Raw genomic sequence first — 23,983 nt, forward strand, 5'->3', positions numbered from 1 at the left:
CTGATTATTGAGGAAGCCTTGGTGACTAACTTAGACTGAACATGAAATTTTTAGGTAGCTATATCAGGTATTTCCACTGTAAGGATTTAATTTATTTTCACAAAGATATGTTTTTAGTGCAATTTGAGATGCTTCTTTGGGGGATTGAGTTGCCAGTCCAGATAGACACAGATCTTCTGTAGGCCCCATGTCAGAATGTCTTGGTACCCTAAGAAATCTAGAGACACTTGTTGTTTATTTGCACCTGAATCTGGTCCTAAAAATCTCCAAAGTAATTCCCTAGTTCTCTTGCTTCAGGAACTCATTGGACACTAGAATGTAATTTACAGGCAAAGTCTAGTGTTCATTTAGAATTTCTCTGAAATGTAGTCACTGCCAGAGCAGAGAAATTCAAAGTCAATCAGTGCTGTCTTAATCCATGTTCCATCACTAGAAATAAAGATCCTAGAAACCAGTCAACTGTGCCATTGATTCCAGCAAGAATTGAATTCACTCTCTTACTGCTGTGTTTTTGTCAGCAAGACTAGCAATCTAAAGAAGCAATAAAGACTCACTTTTGTCAGAAAATACAGCAGATGGCCACAGAATATGCCATGGGAGTAGGAACAAAAGAACATTTTCACAGAATTACCTTTTAAAAGAACAGCCAGTTGTCTGACACCTGACTCACTCATTTTTATAGAAATATAACATGTTTTTAGGACATTCATGAAAACACAGTTTGCATGCAAGGACACACATTAATTCATCACTGAAATGTATCTGCTTCTGCAGAAAACTGCAGCAGCTGCCTGATGGGCTATAGTACAAGCACATAGTTTAAAAGGAGCTAAGGAGATCTGATGAAAACCATACTAAAATCACAGATGGTCACTCAGTTATAATTCAGATGGAATGTTAATAGTATTTTGGGGATTTTTTTCTGCCATGGTACTATAGACATTAAAAAGTTAAATGATTGTAACTTGTCACATAGTCCAGATGCCCATGGCTCTGAAGATACAGAGATATCAGACAGAGATACAGACAGATCACAGCGGCACAAGAAAGACCATCATTCATTTCATTGCATAAATTTTACTGCTATTAATTGTTCATTTTTTAACTGCAGTGACCCGCTATATCATGACTGCAATTACATGTGATGCTCACAATTGCAGCTTGGGGTATTAAAACAATCCCCTGCCCCGCAGGTAAAATCCATTGCAAATACATCTACCAAACTTCGTGTTTGAAAATAGTCATCTAAAAACCAAAACCAAACCAAACCAAACCCCAAAAGTGAGTGAGAAAGTATATGGGGCAAACCCTCACTTCCTGATAGTGTCTGCATATACTGTAAAGAAGCTGCCCCTGTTTACTCTAGGTCAGCTTCTTACTGTACATCGTGTATGCCATGTAGGGGAAGGTAAGACTAGGGTTCTTGGTACTATTTAACTCCAGCTAAAAAAAGAGAGGTGGTGTGGTTTAATGACCTGTCACCATAGAAACAAGGAACTTACAAGTGGAACTGTGTAAATAATTGATATTTTGTTTCAATGGTTAAACAAAAATAAAACAAAAAAACCCTATTCTGCTCAATTAAGTGAGATTTTCTCCTTTTTGGCTGACATAAAATACAGAGAGTTGAACAGGCAGATAGGAAATTTTATTTTTAGCTTTTCATTTTTAATTTTAACATTATTTATTTTTTTAGCCCTAATTAAATTTAAGTAGCAATACTTCTGAAACAATGTTCTGTCATGAAGCATCAATACATTTTTATTTTCCAAATTTGTTAATGGCTATTGTTTTTCGGCCTAAATTATTTTAAAATTTAACCTGAACCTGCATTCTTCAATTACTAACCTGCTTGCAGAAAAATACTTTTATTCAGTCCTGCTCCCAAAAACTAATCTTATCTGAGTCAATCTCTTACCCAGTTGCCTGGGCAAATTCTATTCTATCTTTTATTTTCTTTTAACTTATGTTCCTCAGTTATTAAAGAAGGACTTCCTGGCAATTCTGGAGATTACAAAAGTAATATCTTTGAAAGAACCAGGTAAGAATTATTACAATGAATATACTATGGGATGGGAATAGTAGCTCATACACATGCTTTGCAGTTAATGGTGTTTTCAGAGCTGTAGGCGTTAAATTCCAGTACTTTTCCTTCCCAATGTTTCCTATCTGAATGGAAGTTCAGCAAATGCTGAGAAGATGACTAAACTTATATTTATTAGCAGGGCTTGAAAAGGAGGCAGTCCTCACTTAAACCACCAAAATGCTGCTGAATGTGTCGGCAGAATGTGTTCATGCTGCCCAAGGAAATAATAGAAATTTCTGTTCCATTACAGCAATTTTTGCATCTTTTCTCTGAGTCATCTTAACTGACCGTTCCCAGGCTGATGATCACCTCACTGAAGTTTTAAGTGTCTTAGAGAGTCCATATAGCTTAACTTGTCCTCTGGTTTTCCTCTTGAGTCAGTAGAGAGAAAAAGGCCATTCCAGAGAACTATTTATCCCACAAATGTTAGGAAACCACAGCAGTTTGAAAGGATTAACTCTAAGGAAGGACCCACAGCTCTTCAGTGGCTACTTAGACTTAGTTTAGACCAGACAATTGAGGTGTTAGTTACTAAAATTAAGAGAGACAAACCACATTCCTGGAGAGAAAGCAGTGAATAAGAACTGGTAGGATTTGGGTTTAAGACTCATAGGACAGAGACTAAAGTATCCATATCTATCGTATGTGCTGTAGAAAATCCATGGCAGAATACTTCTCTGGTACTGTGTGATGCACCTATGGCCCTACACACACCACTGATTTGCCATGGCTTAGCACATGTGTGGGTAGCACATGGAACTGAAGAGAAAGGGATAATATATTAAGGAAAGATTTTCCTGACACTGAGACACAGTATTACCAAGGACACTGTGATCCCTAATGAAGAATGGTACGGAGATTCCCAGTCTAATGGCAACCCAGCTAGATCTGGAAGCAAGAGTTGTAGGATTGCACAGGCACAGCACTGCCCTACAGCAAATTATTTCTGCTCCCAGGACCACGATCTCAGCTGAGAGCTACAACGTCAAATAAATATCCCTGCTCAACTGGCATTAATATGTGCCTCTTCATATTATGTCTAGGGTACAACGTGGATGGGTTTTTAATCCCTTACCAGGAATCCTTCACCAGTAAAATTGTTGTTATACTATTTGTCTTTTCAGGCAGACCACATATATAACTTGGCTGTATATTATAGAGGGATAAGAAAGAAATATGCCAGAGGCTGTTCCAAGAAATAAGAATATACCAGTCATTCACCCATTGGAGGTTTGTCCCGTCTCCAGCCATGACTAGCAAGAAACTTTTCCATAGATCATTCCAAAGCAGTTTGTCTGTGACACAGCACTCTTTCTTTCCCCCACCAGAGCTGATCCTGAACTTTTTCAAAGACAATGCACTTCCAGGCTTTCAGCTTCACTAATGTGACTGAATTCACAGTAGGTTAGCAACTTCCCTTGTAGCCTCCACTTGAGAACAAGATTCTTTATTGAGCCTGTAGCTTGGTTTATGCCTGGATTGTGAAGATTTTATTCATTCCAGTACTGCTACATTATTATCAACAGGATTGATACTATCTAACTTCAGACCTCCATAATGACACAATAGGCAATGGAGAGAAATGGGCACTTGTCATACAGTCTTCTCGGTGTAAAATGGATGTCTAAAATAGGGAAGGTTTAGGTCCTGTAAGTACGTGTAAGTGACTTCTAAGTACTTATTTTGATCTATTGACTGTAAACACAGTTTAAATACCTAGCATTGATAAAGGCCTCTCTACTTTGTAAGCCCCATGAATTCATCCATTGTATCTGATGAACAGACTTCTAAAAAACATGTTGATAAAATCAGAGACATTCAACAAAAGAGCTAAAGAATGAGTTAATGCTTGAAAAACAGAGATCAGTGAAGCTCTTCTTCTTGTGTTTGCCTGAGAAAGAGTAAAGCTTGATCACAGCTCGGCTACTGAGAGTTGCACAGGTGTCTTGTTCAGATAGAGGCCTGAAATGAGCATGGATCCTAACTCTGGTATCACATCGTCTCTAACTTCTACCTTGAAATTCTTGCTTGTTTCTACAATCTCTAACAAGACGTTAGTAGAAGACACTTTATGCAGTGTCACATGGATAAATCCATTAGTGTAAAAAAGCATCTTTGACCAAAGATGCATGCAGGCAGATCAAAGCTATCTAGGTCAGCATCCTGGCTCAAATAGGAGCCAAGTAAAAAACACATAGGTGTAAACACATATTCTTAGCTATACCCTCCCAACTCGAAGATTTCAATAGCTTTTAAAAGCTGAGTGTGAGAATAACAATCCTAGTCCTATTGTTCCTGTGCACAGCAGCATCAATAAAGGAGACATATGCACACATACACAGGCACACAATGAAGTAATGTCTTCCCAGTGGTGCCAAGGGAAGTAAGAGTGGATAATTAAAAGACTCTGAAAGAACAGGAGGCTGATGAGACACCCAATAGAAATCCAAAACTAAGAAAAACTGCTCCATCATCATATGAAGATGGAAATTCTTTTCAAAATCTACTTTTACCTTGCATTACCACCATTACCTTCTAATTACCACCTCCTACCCCCTTGGCACCCTTACCAGTTTATTTACTGTTGATTTACATGGTAACTTGCTGATAGGATTACTCTTAAAGGTGATTGTAGGCATTGCATCCCTGCAAATACTTATTTCATACGACTTTCTTGACTTGCCTGGCAAAGCTACTACACTTCAACATTTTCAGAGGAGGACAGGAGGACTAGCTATCCAGGACTACAAGTTAAAGATTAATTTGACAGTGAGTTATGAACCACATAATCACCAATGAGTCCTCATCACTTCCGTTTCTATTAAAATTCTTGCACTGTGTTTGCTATTATCATACCTTGGCTTATGCCCGATTAATGCATTTTAGGCACAATAAGCATTAAATCAGAGGCCCAAATCTGCAGATCACTCAAGGCACTCCCCCACTATTTGAGAGAGCCACATTCAGGGGACAAATCCAGAATATCAAGTTCCAGCAGTGGAAAACAAGACAGGTAACAGACTATGAAAAGTCTGTCATGCCAATCTACAGCTGGAGAAATGTTCTACGCTATATTATCAGGGCTCTTTCTGATTTCTTTGAGTGGTGCATTTCCTGTTTTTGATCCTGTGCCTCCATACACAGTATCAGATACAACTGGTCAGTAGAGCCCAGATCAAGCCAGACAAATGTGTAAGGCCCTTGGAGTTACAACTAAGTGAGATACAAGCCCACTAGGAAGCAGAAGACAGCTGGGAGATTCTCTTTGTCAGTGCATATATGTGGCAAGTGTGAATGTGCTGGCTGCCAAGCACCTGCCTGGCTTTTGAGGTCACCACTCAAGGAAGTATTGATTGCAAAACTTGCTCACACAAGTCTAAGTAGATCCAGTAGAGTTAAGTACATGGACGGCATGAAGAAGACACCTACATATCAAAACATTCCATGGTAAAAATCAGGCTCCAGATTTTTTCAGGTAATCCAGACCTCTAGTGTGACCTAGTCAATATAACAGAGACAGATGCTAAAGGCAGGATTTCTCTGATAAAACTAATACATCTACAGTGTAAATATTTACAGCTGAGATAGTCACTCTTACTTCCATATATGTCTGTAGAGAAAAAAAAGGCATCATCTAATATGCTTTGAGGATTAAATGAATTATGTCTCAGTCTCTACTTATTAGATATCCAGAGCTACAAAATGAGCAAGGTGACCCGCTCATTTGTAGCGTAGATGCATTTGCAGTTATCAACATTTAATTAGATGAATCCCATGCTAAGTGTACATGACCAAGGAAACTGTCATTAAGTATCTGAGTAACTCCTGTGCCATTCTTTCCTAGCCCAAGGGTTGAGAACAGGTCAGCAGAGTCTGGATGGGAAAAAATAAAAATGAAAAAGAGTGCATATCAATCAGCAGTGACCTTTATCAATTCTTATCTGGTGGAAAGTCCCTTGAGGACTGCTGACAGCTAGAAAAGGGTCCAGCAGGAACTGGGGCAGCCCTACACTAAAACAAGGACAAAAACTCAAACAAGGGAGGTTGGAAACACTGATGTAAGAAATAGCCTGGAGAAGTTGAGTATGAAGTAATCATCCTCCTCCTTCCTTTTCTGCCTTTGGCTTTCATAATTTCTCTTTATTGCTGTAATTCCCTCTCCAGAGTGAAGGAGTCAGATTTCAGGTCCTGCTGAGATTCCATTTTCTTCAAATTCTCTTTTGCATTCAGGCTATAGATGATGGCTGAATGGGGATGGACACACAGGGTCAGCACATAAACCTCAATTCTTTTCATATAAAGGCTCTTAAAGAATTTAAAGCATTTAAGAGGAAGAAGCTATCATAAAACTCATGGGAAAAAACCAAACAGAAAATCTCAAGGCAATCATTGTCTCTGAAGAATTATAGGCATTACACAGCAGCAGAAGGAGATAAAACAGAGCTGTGAAGAATAAAATAGTAATGAGCATAACATCTGGGCATAAGAGGTAGAGGGGGAGGGAAAGGGGAAAACATTAGAGCCCTGAAAAGTCAGGGCTGGATGTTTTCCATAATATAGTGCCAGTCTTGCTCTTCAAGACCTGTGGTTGCAGTTGCAGCATCAACATTGTGCTTGTGTTGGACCTCACCCAGAGGAGCTCTGGGGAACGATTTAGTTTATGTCTGTGTTCACAAATGCTAAACACAGCAAGGGGGCAAAGCAAAGGCAGGAGAGCTGAATTATTACAAAATGTAGGAACCCATAATATGTTCTTCTTCTTTTGACTTCAAAGTGCATTGCTTTCCATGCAGTACTTTTAGGCAGGAGAAATATCAGTGCAGAAGACAAGGTCTCTAAACAGGAGCAGAGAACCTACTATTCCTGTTATTATTTTTTTGCACCATGCGGGCACCTTGGAGTAGGATTCATGATCTGTAACATTATTGTTCTAAATACTGTAGAAATACAGATCACAAGGACTGTTCATGTCCCAGTTTCAAGTTTTATATGTGATCGTTTGATTTTGTGTCACCTGCAACAGAAGAATGTGAAGCTACCTTGCTTACAGAGGTTACTGTAGTTCAGCTTATTTGGTGGATTTTTTTTTAAGCCACAGTAACTTGAACATATGCCCGAGTCTCTACAGAGTCCCTAAAATCTCACAATCCCATTTTACACCCTGCAGCCTGTCTGAGGAGAAATAAATCCTCAGAAAATATACATATTGAATCATTCTGTGGAAATTTGCATGCAGAAGTAGTCAAAGAGGGGAAAAGGCAGTTTTGTGTTTCTCCTTGCTTTTGAATAAAAAGTTTACTCACCAGCCAGGAGGGATTTCTTCCTTCTTTCATCTGTTTCTGACAAGCAAGGGAGTTGTTTTCTATGTTTCTCTTTCTTTGAAGGAAACAAGCTAATAACATATTTCTGCACTACCTGCCATCATTAGTAAGTCTTACTGCTATAGATGACTAACAAAAACCAAATGTTGGGCTTCTCTTTTTTTTTTTTTTTTTTCCCTCTGTTTCATTTCTCACCAGTGAAAAACAGTTTGTCTGCAGCAGGTGAAAATTGAGAGAATCAACACACTTCACGTATGAATGCTGAATTTATGAATTTATGAGCAGTTATTACCTTTTCAGGGAGTTTCACAGTGAAACTTCTCCAAACAATGCTTGATAACTTATCGTAAAAGCCAGGTTCAGCTGTGGTGAATAGTGCTCCATTCCAGTAATAGACCAGGAGAAAAAGTGCTTTTGAAGTAAACAGATACCTGTGGTATTTTCACAACTACTGTGGAGTGTGAATCCATCATGTGTGGAGTATCCCTTGTTGATACACTTTTTGTTAGGAGGCAGCAGCAAGGTGTCATTTGAAACAAAGTAAGTAGCATTTCAATGATGTTGAACAAACAGTAAGAAGGTGGTAGAGCTCTGTTGATGTCCCACCATTTTAACTATGGAGATAAAGCTTTCTTGGGAATGAGGGTGTCAGGAGCTGGCTTGAAATAAGTGTCATGTAACAAAAGGTGAGTCTGGGAGGTCAGGACTTAAAAGGGATAGAGTGAAATGCTATAGTCTCAGAGGTAAAATGAAATATATGTAAAATATATCTGCAATAATTAAAAAAAAAGGTAGAGAGAAAGTGCAATGGAACGAAATGGCTTTCAAACAAGAAATATGCCAGAATTCTTCACTGGAAAATAAATGCCTTTGAGGGGATGTGGCTTCTTTACCCAAAGCCACATAAACTGTGGAACTTGTTGCCACAGGATGTGATGAACAACTGAAAGGTGCACAATGAGCCTGGGAAAATCTTCTTCACAGTGATTCAGTCCAAAAATACTGGGAGAACAGAATAAAGAGCAGCTGGGTTCTGCTGCTGAGCTAGTGCTTGAAAGGATTCAGTCCCTTCCTGCCTGAGTGGGTGATACATTTTAATCACATTGAGATGCAAAAGCCTTTCCAATGGCTCTGGACCTCCTCTATCTCAGCTGTGATCTGAATTTGGAACAGGCAGAGGGGAGGAGTTCAGTCTGAATAGTCCCTCAACCACCAGGGTTATTTTGGATTTGAGTCATAAAGAACAAACTAGCTGATGAAATAGTCTTTTTTGACCTGGGAAAATCTATGAATTCTTGAATCCAAGTAAGTGTCATTGCATAATCATAAGAAGTAGTGCTCACGGTCAGCTTCTGACATAATTCTGGGGGTAGGGAAGGAGAAACAGTTTTTCTCCCTTTTGACCTTGCTTATGCCACTTCTGGACCAGGGAAGAATTGGGAAGCTCCTCTGTAATGCACAAAGAGTGTCTCAAAAACACATCCGTGGGTCTGAAATGAATTGCCTGAAGTACGTGCTTTCCTCAGTTCCATCAGACCACACAGTTCATTTACCCAAAGCTGGGAAGCAGAGCAAAAATGAGCTTATGTATGAGATGAACGGCAGGACCCTGATGGAAATAATCGTAGCAGCTAAAATGCGGGAATGTCTTGCTTCAGAGGATACTCTAGTAACACAGATATATGCATCCTGCCCTCCCTTGCTTCTGGACTAAAATATGTGTCTAGGAAAAGGGGAGAGAAATCTCCTCTCTTTTATCACACACACAATGTTCCTTGCCCTTCTCTGCAGTTTTACCCATTCTAGTCACAGTAGAAGCAGTTTGGACAGAACTCAGAAAATAGACCCTGATTTTCAATTAGTTCCTTTGTCATTCTTTGCCCTTCTTTCATTGGTGCTGGCCATAGGCAGCTACTGCTGCAGTCAGTGGGAAATGAGACAGGATATTAAACTATTAATTTCTTCTTTGATTTCTGCCTCAGTTTCTTATCTCAGCAATAGCACAAGTATTCTTCATCAAGATTATGGTCATCACAATGTTAATCCCTGTAAAGGTCTTCATCATGTGAGAGAGAGGCACAAATTATTACTGAGCTGATGAGGGAGAATGAGCTGTTACAGAACAGACCAATGATGCACTTAGTCTTATGTCCAGTCCCCAATAGCCATTGCCACCTGCACCAGCAAAAGACACGAACACTGTCAAGGCCCTTCCAGGCATATTGTGGGGTTTTTTTGGTATCTTTTTTTTTTTTTAATTGTTATTAATTTTGTAGATATATGTCACTGCATCACCTAAAGTACAGAAGCAAATTCCTGACCTCTGATAATAACCAGCATTTGTTCTGGTACATCCCCAATGATTGATTTTTTGTCCTTATAATGTTTCTCTAAGCTCATTCAGCTACACTGACTGCACCTCTTACCGTAAGGTGTTTGCATTGACATTGCTGAAAACCCCTGCAGACATGACAGGAAATGTTAGAAACCATCAGTTCAATGTACATGGTCTATCCCAAGCTGAAACTCACCTGGAGAAGAGTCATTGAGAGGGTTCAGGGCAGCTGCCCTCCGTATCTTCTCCAGACAAGTCTCTTGCTCCTTTTTAATGATGCAGTTGGAATGGGTTGCTGTAACCTGAAATGTGGGGGAAAAGTGTGGAGAAAGAACAATTACAAACTTAAAATAACTAGTGAATTTATGATGAAACATCAGTAAGTTCTGAGGTGTCATTCCAAAAAGAAAAATAAATAAAAACTTCTTCAGAAGGTGAGAGAAAACTGCAACAAACTTTTTTTCTTTTTTTCTTTTATCTTTTTTTTTCTTTTTTTTTTTTTTCCTCCCAGAATGCTTATGGCCACTCTATGGAATTATACTCCTCAAATTTTGGGGGGGTTTTCTAATATGTTTGCTTTATTTTATTGTATTCCTTCCTCATATAAGGTTGAAGCAAAGGTACCTCTAAATAAAGTAATTATTTAAAGAGGAATCAGAAATCAACTGAGGCTCAGTTTGATCTTCCACCAGTTTCTTATGAGTCTTGCACAACCCATTAACCTCACTCAGGACTCAGAACTAAATTAAAAGCTCTTTCTCTCACCCTTTCACCCCTATCCATTCCTTAATGTTGCCTTCTTTCTTCATTCCTAGTGAATACAAGGCAACTTTCTTGCCAAAAGAGAATGTAATGCTAATTAAACTGAGATGACTTGATCAAAATATTTTCTTTTTCTTTTCTTCCTGTGGTTCCCCCCCCCCCCCATCTTTAAGGCTTTAAGGCAGCACAGTACAAGAAAAAAATGAGAGAGGCAGGTGGAGAAGAAAAAAAAGATGTTAGTTTATAAGAAGAACATTGCAGCCAACAGAATGCAGGTAATCCCAAAGCAGCAACAAAGTAAGAATGTGACCCATTCCCAGAAATCAATACAAGATTTCATTCCTATTGCAGACAGTGGCCAGGGGATATTAATTCAAGGGCAATACAATCTCAGGTTTCATTAGATCAATTTATAGGGGCACTGCTAAGGTTCAAATCACACTCTGTGGAAAGCACCATGAAAATCAGTGCACTGATTGAAGATGAGACAGGTCACCCTTGTTCACTAAAGCAATTTTGCTGTTTCATATTTCCTGTCCCATTTCCTTCACTCTTGACGATGGAGAACTACAGGGGAAGTAGAGTGTACCTGTCGAGTGGTCTGTTTTCCCTTATCTGCTAAGTAGGAACAAGCAAACACGGAAAGCAATACCTGAATTCAATCTACTTCAGTTTATTTTGGAGTCCCATCTACACAGTTCAACTTTATTTCCCTCACATCCCAATAGGGGAATGGAGTGAACAGCTTGGGTCACTAATGCATTGAACTGCCACCACACACTCAATACACAATTACAGTAAATCCCAGGGCAAGTGTAATCCTAGTTTGGTGGTGTTTGTGTTGTACTTTTGAGTGTGCTAGGAGGCATGGAGCCATTTGCACACTTTTGGCCTTGTAACAGTTACAAGTCACCACCCCTATTTCAAAGACAGAGGGTTTCCTAATGAACGTCTACTGGGAAGGTTTACTCCCCATTTGTAGAAACTGATAATGCTACACAGTTTCATCTCCAAGATCCCAGTAATAAATTTCAGCTATTTTCCTTGTGGGATGCACCAGGCATAACCATACTAGATTTGTTTATCTTCAAAACAAACACTGTTCTTTTCTAAGGACTCCCAAGGGCCTGGAAAATATATTTTGTCACAGATCTCTAGGATCTCCCAAGAACATAAGGCTTTTGCTACATCATCCCATAAACCTCACCAAGGATTGGGAAAATTGCATTGGCTGACATTCAAGTTTTTAAGATATCTTTTAAGAAGATAAAAGAGAAATAGCAAGTAAATCGGGGTTCTGCTGCTAGTAGTGATCGCTTTCCACAGTTGCACAGGTCTGAGTGTCCAGGGGTTGTCTCAGTACATGAATGTACCAGTTTCCTTACAGTTCAGCATGTGCAGATTAGAAAAGCTGTCATTTAGTAACAATAATAATAATAATATAATTACAATATAAATTGTCTATGCAAGCAGGATATGAACAAACAAAAGGAAATGTTTCTTCACACACTTATTGTTAACCTGCAGAACTCTTTTCAGCTTGATGTTGTGGATGTTAAATGTTATAGGAGTTCAAAATACATACATATATATATGTATATATTTATGCAAAGTCCATCAAAGGGTACTAAACACTAAGAAACTCACCATGCCTAGATTTTTATGTCCTATGGGGTAATCATAGACATTTGTGAAGAAGGTTTAGATTCAATCTATAGTGAAAGCATGAAAGAGTGTGGTTTATCCTTCTTATTTTTTGGTGTCTTCTTTAGTAGAGGTGAATCAAATCCAGGACTTGATTGTTTATAAAGAAAGCCTAAGGTTAAAAGCTCAGATTTTATTGTTTTCCTTGCAGACAGGCACATCTAGTCAGATATATCTGACTAAACTGACTAAATTTAGTCAACTGTATCTGAGTAAGTCTGGCTCAGGAGGTATTTGAAATGCAGACTGCTGGGCACAGAGAGAGCACTAGAGCGATGTGCTTCACCCATCCCTGTAGCCTTCCTTAAGCTTTCACTATTGGCAGAATACTTTGATGTGACTTCCCATAACCATCTTTATGCCATTTCATAGCACTCTTCATCAACAGATTTTAAAAATATAATATTGGGGAACACAGAAACTGAGACAGAAAGCAAAGAAAGGGAGGAAATGTTAACCTCAGTGCCAGAGGAGAGAATAGAAGCTGCCTGTCATCTCTGCTAATAATCAATCCCATATCTGAGAAAATAAAACCAGGTTTGGATTGTTAATAACAAAAGGTTTCTCTGTTGAATGCAGAGATGCTTTAATGTTATAACGTTTTCCTGAAAGGATCCACGTTTCATGTTCCTCCATTAACTATGTAGTGGTACAGCCTTTAATCTGTCTAGTCAGTCTTCAACAGCTGAACGGCAGAGCACAATTCAAATGGAAGTGTAAGCTTGAACTTTATGGCCTCCTGATTTCATTTCTTTTGCCTCAAGGACATTTGCAATTTCCTGAGTTCAGTAGAGGCAGTCTGGTTAGACTTTCCCAGAAGATATTAGTGATATGTGCAACTAAAGAATATTTTGACACATACTAGAAAAATCAAGAAACCAAGTTGATAGTGCATGAAATTCACTCTTTTTAAAAAAATTATTACTCTCAGTGGAGTGAAGGAGTTTGACTCACACCAGTTTTGAAAAGGCATATATTTGTATAGATACAAACACAATGTTCTTTCCTCTTCTGCATTTCTGTATTATGCTTGTAAAGTTCTGATTTTTTTTTTTTGGTAAAGTGAATGAGAACATTTTCACTCCATTCATCATATGTCATATCAGGCACCATGACAATAAGGAGGGGGGTAAAGAAATACAGATAAGAAAAAAACAAAGAAACAACAACAAAAAAACCCTCATGGACAGTGTTTTACATCAACATAGAGACGAAATAGAGTCTGATTCACCTTTTGTTTAAATGTTTTCTCTGAAGTAATTCAAGAGAGGAATTTAATCCACTAGGATTAGATCACTCACTTCATACCGAATTACACTTTTTACTAATTCTGTTATGACTTTCAGTTTTAAAAAGTTAGTTTAAAAAATGATACATTATTACATGAGCATCACCGAAAGAAGCTCACTTTGTCATGGAAACAACATTACTAGATTTAATCCCTGTTCTTATCAAGCAATGATTCAACTGGTCAAACAAGGGCTAAGGCTTGCAAAACGTTGTGTTAAAAATAGAGGTGTTCAGGAAGGACCTCTGATTAGCTGGATTTTTTCAGAACTGATTTACATCACTACTGGTACCTACAACACTGGCTTGGCAGTTGAACAAACTGTTGTCTCCAGGAAAGCCTTACATTGTTACTTGATTGCGTTTTTGTCTGCCTGTGTAAATGGCACCCAAACTACCGCAATTTCAAAACACTTCAGACTAAGTGAATGGGTAAAGTGATTAGAAACTTATTCAAACCAAGACACAATTGTACAATCTGCAGCATAGTTTTGACACCAAGCTTTAAGCAAATTGTTCAGAAAAAACCCCCACAGAGAACACTGCCAAAAAACCCCACTGATCTCTTTCAAACTGGCTTATACGAATTTAAGGTATGGTAACCTTATAACACTGATGGCTCCTGGAGAGATGCATGTCTCACTGCAGATTAGAAAATAGCAGCAGCATAATCAACAGTTCCCTTCACTCAGTGGATACCTTCTGAAGTGGTAACTCTGGACAAAAGATGTGTTATGCAACATGGGTTAAACCTATTTTTGAGTTTGCCTTAACTGGCTTTTTATCTTGGAGATCAGTTGAAAAACCTCTCTTTGAGCACGGTGAAGCATTCTCAGTATAGTTGATGACTTCTACAGGAACTGACATCTTGAGTTAAAACTACGCATACTGTTATTCTATCGCTAACAGCAGGCCGCACCAAGCAAAGTTTCTTGAAATCTTGTACTGGCAGGATGCAACCACTGATTGAAAAAGTGTTTCAGAATCTTGCTAGATGTGCTTGAGATGAAACTAAAGGTTCAACAGCCCTTTCTGATTGCTGATTGTATTATGCAAAATGGCTGTGTTCTATCGTTCCTGAGACTCCTCCAAAGATAAAACTCTAGATGTACAGTTCCCAATAACACATGCTAGATGTCTTCCTCCTTTATTCCTCAGAGGTCTACCTAGGCCTGAAAAGCTGACAGTCTCCTGCCAACACTGCAATTCGCACTTAGTTTCAAAAGTATTCAGGATTTAAGTCTCCAAAGCAAGGTCTACCCCTTTACAAACCAGACCAAAAATTAATGGGAAAAATCTCACCCCTCCAAGAGCTTTTAGTATGGAGCAAAAATGGGTTGCGTTGCCTCACTGTAGGATATCAGTGGTGCAGGGCTTGCAGAGATCACTGACAATTGCTTCTAAGATATTCTCCAATTCTTGACACAGGCTGTGGCATGACAGTCCTTGAACATGGCAGAGCCATTGGGAATAGAGCAACACACTGTAGATCCAAGCTTCAGCCAAACTTCCATAAGTGACTGCCTTGGCAAGCACAAATTCACTGAACAGGGGTTGCAGGCAAGTAAAGCATATGTAAATTTGCGGAATCTGTGATTGACAAAGGAAGCTAAATAATAAGGGTTTTTTTTTCTCTGGGCTCTATGGTTAGATTGCTCAAGCCTCTGGTAACTATTTTGTGCAGATTCGGCACAACAGTTTAGATTGATTAATAACTAGAAATGACTGGAGTGGAAGTTGGAGGGTAGGATCTACTTTTTTTAACACATTATGTCTCACTGAGAAATGAGAATTTATATTTACAGAAATCTGGGATATGGTGTTCCGATTCAGCTGAACACCTGCAATGGAGGAACTGAAAGAGGAACTCTTTAATTTCTGACCAATCTGGAACACACTGCTCATCTAATCTGAGGAACTGCTGATCCAGCGGGGGTAAACTTGTAGGTGACAATGATTTCACTTGTCCAGCTCCCAGATTTGCTCTGTTAAATCAGTCCCCTGTCTTGACAAAAAGACTGGTCTACTCTGAAGCTTAGAAGTTCCCACCTAAACTCTGAATAGGTGGTTATGTTGCTTCCAAATGATCTCTAAGAAAGTCCCTGACCATTGTCCTTAGAGTTGGCTTTTCTGAGAGTAATAGCAACAGACAGAAAGGCTTGTTCCTCTCTCCTATGGTTTCCAGAGGATTTCTGGGAGAGGCACACTTTTTCACTCTTCAGGCAGCAGTGGTAAGGCAGGAATGTCCCCTGTTTAAAGTAGCCCTGGAAGGCTATATCAGGTATCAGACCAATCCAAGATGAATAGGATCTAAAATATAGCCTAAAGCTGTCTTAACCTTCTTTCCCTGGTCTACAGATTTTATGTTTAAAGCTTCAGTCCCTCATACACCTTTGTCTTCATCCAGACATCCTTGTCTCTGGTGGATATGAGATCATGACAACTATCTATGACTTGTCTTTCAGACAAAGTCATGGAATCACAGTATAAATCAGGTTGGAAGGGACCTCCAGAAGACTTCAGCTCAACCTCCTACTCAAAGCAGGGTCAGCAATGGGATCAGATTAGGTTTCTCAGGGCTTTTTCCATCTGGGTTTTGGAAAACTCCAAGAATGGAGACTGAACAACCTCTGTGCAACTTACTCCAATGCTCACCTACCCTCAGCATAAAAAGGCCTCTCTTTATTATGAACATCCTTTGTTTCAACTTATGCCCATAGTCCATTTTTCTCCTGCCATGCACCATGAAAAAAAGCCTGGCACTTTCTTCTTGATGATTTCCTCATAGATATTGTAAGGCTGCTCCTAGGTTACCCCAAAAGTGTCTCTCCTTACACTAGCTAAACAAGACCATTTTCCTCACCGTCTCCTCACAGATCATCTTGATGTCCCTCCTCTGAACTTGCTACAGCTGACTGACATCTTTAATGTATTGAGGAGCTTAAAACTGGATGTAATATTCTAGAAGTGGTCCAGCAAGTGTTGAGTAGAGGGGGATAATCACTTCCCTGTATCTACTGGCTATCGCCTCGTTAATACGGTCCAGGACACTTGGCCTTAAACTGTTTCCATCAGGACCTATGTAAAGAGTGCAGAGTCAAGGCTATCAAATAGCCTTGAATGGTTTATGACACTGAAAAAATCTCTTGATGAGTTTCGTTGAGTGAAGGCTGAGGGAATCTGTGCTAATGTAGAAGAGTTCTCTCACTGTGAGGACATTGAGAAACAGAGACACTTTTAGGAGTTCTGCATTTGTTGTGCTGCCGGATGCCACATTCATTTGTAAGGCAAGTTCTTGTTATTACTTGTTATTATTTGCCCATTTATACTTCATTACATCTAAACAAAACCCTGAAAAGATCTTAGACAGGAAATTTGTTTTGTGCAGGCTCCCAGCAAGTTCAATAGAAACCCCACCTGAGTCACACTTGGAACAGAAATGCATGATGAACAGCTACAGGAGGCTGCAGAAACACTTTCTCCACACACACATATACCCTACCCAAGGGAGAAAGCTTTAATTAATCTACTAATTAAATTAAAGCTATTTGCCCTCAACTATCACACACATTCCTTCCTTTCACTCTTCCCCAAAGGCGGCTCCAGCAAGTGCATCGTGCTACAGCTCTCACTCTGATATTCCCCAAAGGGCCTTTGGGACTGGGAAGAATACTGAAGAACTGAGGCAAAGAGCTCATTACAACAGTGTTAATGGGAAGTGCTCAAGCTCATTCTCAATTTCCCTCCTTCTCCTTTCAGTGCTAAGAGGCATTGGTTTAGATATTGTGCCAAAGTGGAGGGGGAAAAAGAAAACACAACCAAAAAACTCCACTCAAATCCCACAAGGAATCAAATCTTTGCACAAAAGAGTGTGCCTAGAGTAGCTTTCTCAACAAACCCTTCTTTCTCTTTCCCATCTCTGGAGGGTTTCACCACTATTTCACTATAAAAACTCAAGGAGGGGAATAAAGTACATATTCATGAAGGAAAGAAGGAAGCAGACTGAATGGTGTGTCAAAGCACCAACACAGTGAGACGAGCCAGCGTGGAGCTCAGCAGAGGGAATTAGAAAGGAAGAGAGGCAATGTAGGAAAACTTCTTAATGATGATCAGTGAAGCCATACACAGAAAAACCACCACCACCAAATTACCAGAGAAAGAGTCATCTTAAGAGGCAGCTTTAAATATACTTGGGCTATTGACACTGCCTGGGAGGAAAGTACAGTAGTGGCTGTAAGGAGATTGCTGGCAGAGCCATGGTGCATGAGCTGCCTTGTTCCTCTGACATCCCAACTCATGAGGCTGAAGAGTATGATGTAGCTGTGCTTTCCCATGTGTTGACCATGTTCACAGCCATTTAACATTGCTATAAATACAAAATATGATATAAAATGTTGCACTGATCAGTTGAGGAACTGAGGTGTCATTCAAAATCCAGTTCAGGGGTAAGGAAGTTTTTTACTCTGCTTAAAGATGTCATTGTGAAATATTTCATTATTTTGGAATCAAAATTTTAAAAGGTGATACAATCTACTTTGTGGGGGAAAAAAAAAAAAGAAAAAAATCTCTATATATGAACATATTCCTGCAGGATGAAAACAGATATTGAAACAACGGAGTTTTCCACACGATACAAAATTCCAAAATTTTCCCGTATAAAGTTATTAACCACTGTAATCGTTCAGTCTGTGTTTATACCACAGAGGATGATACTAATGCTACTTTTATTAGTTGATCTAATAAAATAGGATTCCTATTCCTATAATTCTTATTCTCTAATAAATAATTCTTATTCTCTAATGATGGATACCTTATCTCTCTGTATTTAGGACTGCATCAATGTCATGCTGCTGAGACGCATCAGCAGACACTCCTCTCACAGCCAGTTAATGTTTTGGACATTCAGTGTTGGTCAATGTTTATGGTCTAAGTTATCTGGATGATAAACACGGTATGGAGAGAGATGCAGTGTCAGTTTTCATTTCTTGCTAGTAACAAAAATGAGAGCCCAAGGTGACTTGTGCAGCTGTAGATATTGTAATCATGAATCCCATCCCCACCCTACTTCTTGGAAATGGTTATCTGTGCATTGTTTTTTCACCTTAAGCACCCCAGATCTTATAGGCCGGAAGAAGTATTGCACTGTCATTGGGCACATGATTTAATCCTGGCTGATCACCAGTATTTAAATATCTAGCAAGAACCAGTAACAGTTAAATATCATTCTCAGAAAACGTAATATCTGGCGATATGTAGTTGTATCGTGACAGTGAATAGCTAAGTCCTGAGTAAACAAATCACTGCCAAAGAGGTGATCAGTTCCACCAATAGAATTCCCTCCACTGATAAAACAGACAATATTTGGTACATTTGTGATTCATAGTAACTTAGTCACATGCAACATTTCTGTCTTGGGCATTTGTAAGCTTAAAAATGATACCTGTTTAAAGATGCCCTAGACATCACTGAATGTAAGAAGCCACAATACATGTTGTATAGTACTTGTTTCATTAAAGTAAATGAGTCAACTTTTCAACTAATGTATATTGACAAATAATGACTTAAAACGGGAGATTTGGCTTTTGTCTTTAACCCTGTAACCTATATTTTCAGAACCTGAGAACATGCAGCTCTGAACTAGGGTCACGCCTTGTGATTTAAATGCAGTTCAAACGTGCCTCTCTCAAGAACATGCAGTGAACAGGTGATGGAGTACAATTTTGGACCTCAGTTTCTCATTCCTGATATTTCAGAGGAACAATAAAAACATATTGATTTCATATATGTCATAAAAGAGAAGCACATACCCAGACTCACTATCAGCAGGTACCCATGTATTAACCACAATAAAAACACAATAGGCAGACAGAAATAACTAGCATTTCCACAGGAGTTTGAGAGATACAGAAAAAGCCACACCCAATTCCCTTCTTTAATCACAAGAATTGAACTCTAGAATATGTTAGATGAGGTCTGACATGTGGTGGGATTTTCTTTTTAGACACTATAAAATTTGAAACCCACCAACCTAAATCCATTTTCTGAGGAGTTGAGAGCAGCAGCTATATGGAAGTAGAGCAGAGATAAGAACCAGCAATATGTGATGAAATCGCCGGTCCTCATGATACATTGGGCAGAATATTCAGCAATCTTACTATGTACTAACAGTGGGCCAGCTATAGCCTTCTTACACTCCAGTAAGTCTTCCCTGTTAGAAACCAACCCTGAACTCTCCTGGTTTTTAATTTTTTTTTTTTTTCATGTTGCTGTAGGATAGGATGTCCAGAAGTAGAAATGGTGTTTTGGAAGGGTCAAACACTGTGTAAAAGGTTTGGGCTGGTGTGGAACAATGTATTTGAGACCAGTTCTAGCTGCAGGTGTGTTAGACATTCAGCTCCCTCTTTCTCCTTCCCAAAATTTCCTTTTTTTTTTTTTTTTTTACTTTCCTAACATTTTATGTGCAAATAATATTATTTCCTGTTGCTGTATCAAGAATACTCTGCCATTATAAACTCTAATGCAAAGTTCTTATGAACCATGATGTAAGAATGCTACCATCTCCTGCAAAAAGTGGGATTCCTATCCCTGCATGACTCGTTATCTGAATGCTTTGCTTCACATAACATGTGGATAGATAAGCTGCACAGAGACAGCCCATGAGACTATCATGTGGGTAGGAGATAGGTGGGACTCAGCCCCTGCTCTGCTAACTACTCTGTTAGCAGGACAAAATGCATGCAGCAATGAATTTATTTTACATATGCACTGCTCCTGAGGCATTCTTAAAAATCCTATCAGTGACTACATTATATTTCATGAGTGGAACCTCAAGCAGGTTTCAAGAAGTTCAGAAATACAGCATGTCATAAAATAACATTGCAAAATTACTAGAAAACAAAACTAAACAACAAAACACAGTGCCAGATTGCATACCCTATCTTAAATTCCTATTTTACGCTTATATCACTGCAGGGTATAATTTGATTTAAGGCGGGACAACATGCAGTGATAGAGATGGTCTTCATCTAAGAACAGATCTCCCCCTTAAAGCATGACTTAATTCCAAATAAACCAGCAGGACGTGGATGCATTTCAGACCCTGACAGATGAGCCACAGGTCTCACTTTCACAGCCTTGTCATGACCCAGATTCTGCTCCAGCATCTTCTGCTCTGCTGCTATACAGAAATTTGGTCAGATAAGGGATATCTTACTAAATAAGGACAGGTTCGGGATGCATTTTATTATCCTCATGGTACATCTGTTGTTCTCAGCTCCAACAAAATGCAGCAGGCATCTAAAGCGTTAAGCCAGTCACCTCTGTTGTCAGGTACAAGGGCATTCTTGATGCAGAACTCAGTGGCACAGGGGCTCTCTCCAAGGGTAACAGATGCTTGGGCTGTGCTGTTTGCAGCTGACTGCAATGCGCAGACATTTAGGACTCAGAATCTTTTTCATATTTAAACAAGAGACAATTTTTCAATGTCAAGAAAAAGAAAAAGAAAAAAAAAAAAGGCTTTAAAGCCCAAGCATACATGGTTACTACTCTACACTGAAGATAATAAGTGCTGGCTGATACTTTCAAGTCTTTTTTGCTGATTAATTTGCTAAATGGGTGGAAGCATCAATAAATTTGCATCCCAGAGAAAGAGGTAAGGGTTCTGCCGGGGTATTTATGCATGCCATATTTAATAGGGTCCTTCCTTGTATGTTGACTAAGAGAACCTAATGTTACGTATTTTGGTGTGAAAATACTGGATCCTCTTCATCTGTGACAATGACCACATCATAGCCTCACTGATACCTGGTTCTGAAATCTTCAGCCATCCTAAATTCCCACACATCTTGATGTGTCTTGACATAGTATGCATCCCAGCAGCACAAGCCAAATTTTGCCTCTATAGTTAACAGTGGTGGCTGGTGAGAGCCACACAATACTTGCAACACGACCTCAGAAAACAGGCCTTGCTTTGCATGATAGCCATGAGTTCATTAATTTGTCTGAGAATGTGGTCCTTCTGTCAAATTTAGTTGAAACCACCCATAGCATTCAGGATTTGGGGGGAGATAAATGACCTGGAGGAATGGAAAAATAAATACATATCTGTAGATGTGATCACATTAGTCTGATTTCCTTAGGGTATCAAAGGACCTTCAACATCTTACAGCCCATTTCCATTGCTGTTACTTGCCTGTACAAAATTCCTGACTCTCCCACAGCTGCTCTGCAAATGGAGTGTGCAAAGGAATGTCTACAGCTACAGGATGAATAGTAACTTCATCACTTCTTATGTCAAAACTTTTACATTGAAAATATGCAGTGATATTCAATAGTTATTTTAAATTAGCGCATAGTTTGTTTACCTGGTGTTTCTGCATTAGTTCAGACATAATAGACAACACATGATGGCCAAAAAGGTTTAGATTTTGCACATCTACATTGCTGGAAGAGGTAATAAAATGGACTAGCTTAACCTGAAATTGCATGAGAATTTAGTTTCTATTGCAATGCAAGCACATCATGTATTTTGTTATGTTTTTTAAGTAATGGAGGAAATTATCATAACAGAGATCTACTAACTAAAAACAGCTCAGCCAGAGGGCAGCAAGAAAAAAGAAAATTTTAGTATTTGTGGGGAAGTAAACACATATTTATACTCTTGAACTTTAGCATATCTTTAATCTGCATTTTGCATTATCAGTTACCTGGCAAGCCCATAGCAACCAAGAAAGTCAAAATAGAGGTCCGAAACAGTTTTATGCCAAAATATGCATCATGCTCATATGTTGCTATCAGGTAAGAATAAATAAATTTTAAAAAAATCTCTGTACTTTACCTTCCAAATCTACAAATACCAGTAATTAAAATCATTAAGAAACTGCCTTAGGAGTCTTCAAACAACCAAATCAACAGCCTGTATTTAGCCTGAATAACCCCTGAATAACACATTTTGGCCACACATACTGAGTCAGAAAGAGATTGTGGGACTGAAAACATTTGAAAAGAGTACACAGAAACAAAGTCTTTTCTTTTTCTGTCTAAAGCTCTTAGAGAATTAATAAGAACTTTGCATTCCAAAAAAAGTCTACTGATCAATGTTTGACAGAAAAGGACATTGCATAAATGTGTTACCAGGGAGGCCAGGAACAGTAAAAAACTTTATCACTTTCCAATCCTCAACAGAATTTTTCAGCATAAATGTATATATCTACACTATATTGGAACAATGAGTGCAGCCACAGAGCATGTGCAAAGGTTGGGAAACCATTAAACCCACCAACTGACACAAATGAAATCTGGCTGAAAGACGTTCATTGAGACTATTTTCCCTCAGGAAACCACACGTTGATTAAGTTTACAGTCTAAACTGTATTGATAGCAAAAAAAAAAAAAAAAAGCTGTCATTTATTCCCTTTTAAAAAGAAGGAGGAGAGTTATAAAGTGCTCCCTTTCCATATGGTAAGTCTTGTTTGAGGACAGTATTTATTCAGAAATTTTATTTTGTACAAAAAAGGGAAAAAGTGATTGAAATTGAGATTAAGTTATTTAAACTTTACCAGAAAAAAAAGTACTAGAATATCTTTTTAAAAGGTTAAAATGTGGGGAAAATATTTTACCTGTTCCCTCTAAAATGGATCTTTTATTTTTTTAAAGATCCTGAAATATTTAATGGCATGCACTTTTTTTTTTTTTTTTTAATAGACAGAATGATCCATTGGCATCTGCCTTCACACATACAGGAACACACATTCAATACTTAATGTTAAAAACATATTCCAGGAAAGGTAATAAACAGCATTTGTGATAATGTTACAAACCATCCTATGAAGATGAGTCCCAAGATATTGATAATGCAAGACAATCAATTGGGCAACAGTGACTTACTGTCACCTATTTATCATCCACATGACATTCATAAAAGGTAACATACTGCTCAATAAAGATGAGGTTTCTAAAAACTAAAGAAATTAAAGTTTAGTCTAAGCTAATTTTTAATAACCCTGCAGTAAGGAAAGCACTAGTGGGGTTTAGGATTGGTTATATCACTATCTAGAGGTATCTGTCCCTTTCCATTGACTGTAGAAAGATCATTTGTATATATTAATATAGGAAAATATCTTAATCTAGACATCCAACATTTAGGTGGTTAAATATTGGTCTAAGTACATTCCCTGACATCAGTTAGGTACACAAGTCATCTCTGACATACGCAGGAATGTACAGAGGCAGGTCCCATTCATTAGGAAGGTGATGTTCTCCATTTTGTGCACAAATAACATTACATGGCATGGAACAAATATATCACAGGAATCACCATATTTTAGTATAGAAGGGGACCCATATCTCCAAAATCCTTACTTCCAAGTGGTCTCCATGTGGGAAAAAAAAATTCTGAGAGAAACCCAATTTTCTTTTCAGAAAAAGGAGCACAAGCTAGCCTGGAGTGAGCTATTCACCCCTTGCCCAGAGAAACAAAGGGGGTTTTGT

The 23,983-nt window shown here is 38.7% G+C and overlaps 1 protein-coding gene across 7 annotated transcripts in view; it reads right to left on the minus strand.

The window, feature by feature from the left end:
• Positions 1 to 23,983, minus strand: part of ADCYAP1R1 (ADCYAP receptor type I) — a 150,923-nt gene that overhangs the window by 86,060 nt on the left and 40,880 nt on the right. For all 7 annotated transcript variants that reach the window (XM_074830573.1, XM_074830562.1, XM_074830588.1 and 4 more), the window contains exon 3: positions 9,939 to 10,044. In XM_074830573.1, the coding sequence (XP_074686674.1) occupies positions 9,939 to 10,044 (106 nt within the window). The remainder of the gene's footprint in view (positions 1 to 9,938; positions 10,045 to 23,983) is intronic.

Source organism: Strix aluco, chromosome 1, assembly GCF_031877795.1.
Source record: "Strix aluco isolate bStrAlu1 chromosome 1, bStrAlu1.hap1, whole genome shotgun sequence".
In the NCBI taxonomy this organism is placed as follows: domain Eukaryota; kingdom Metazoa; phylum Chordata; class Aves; order Strigiformes; family Strigidae; genus Strix; species Strix aluco.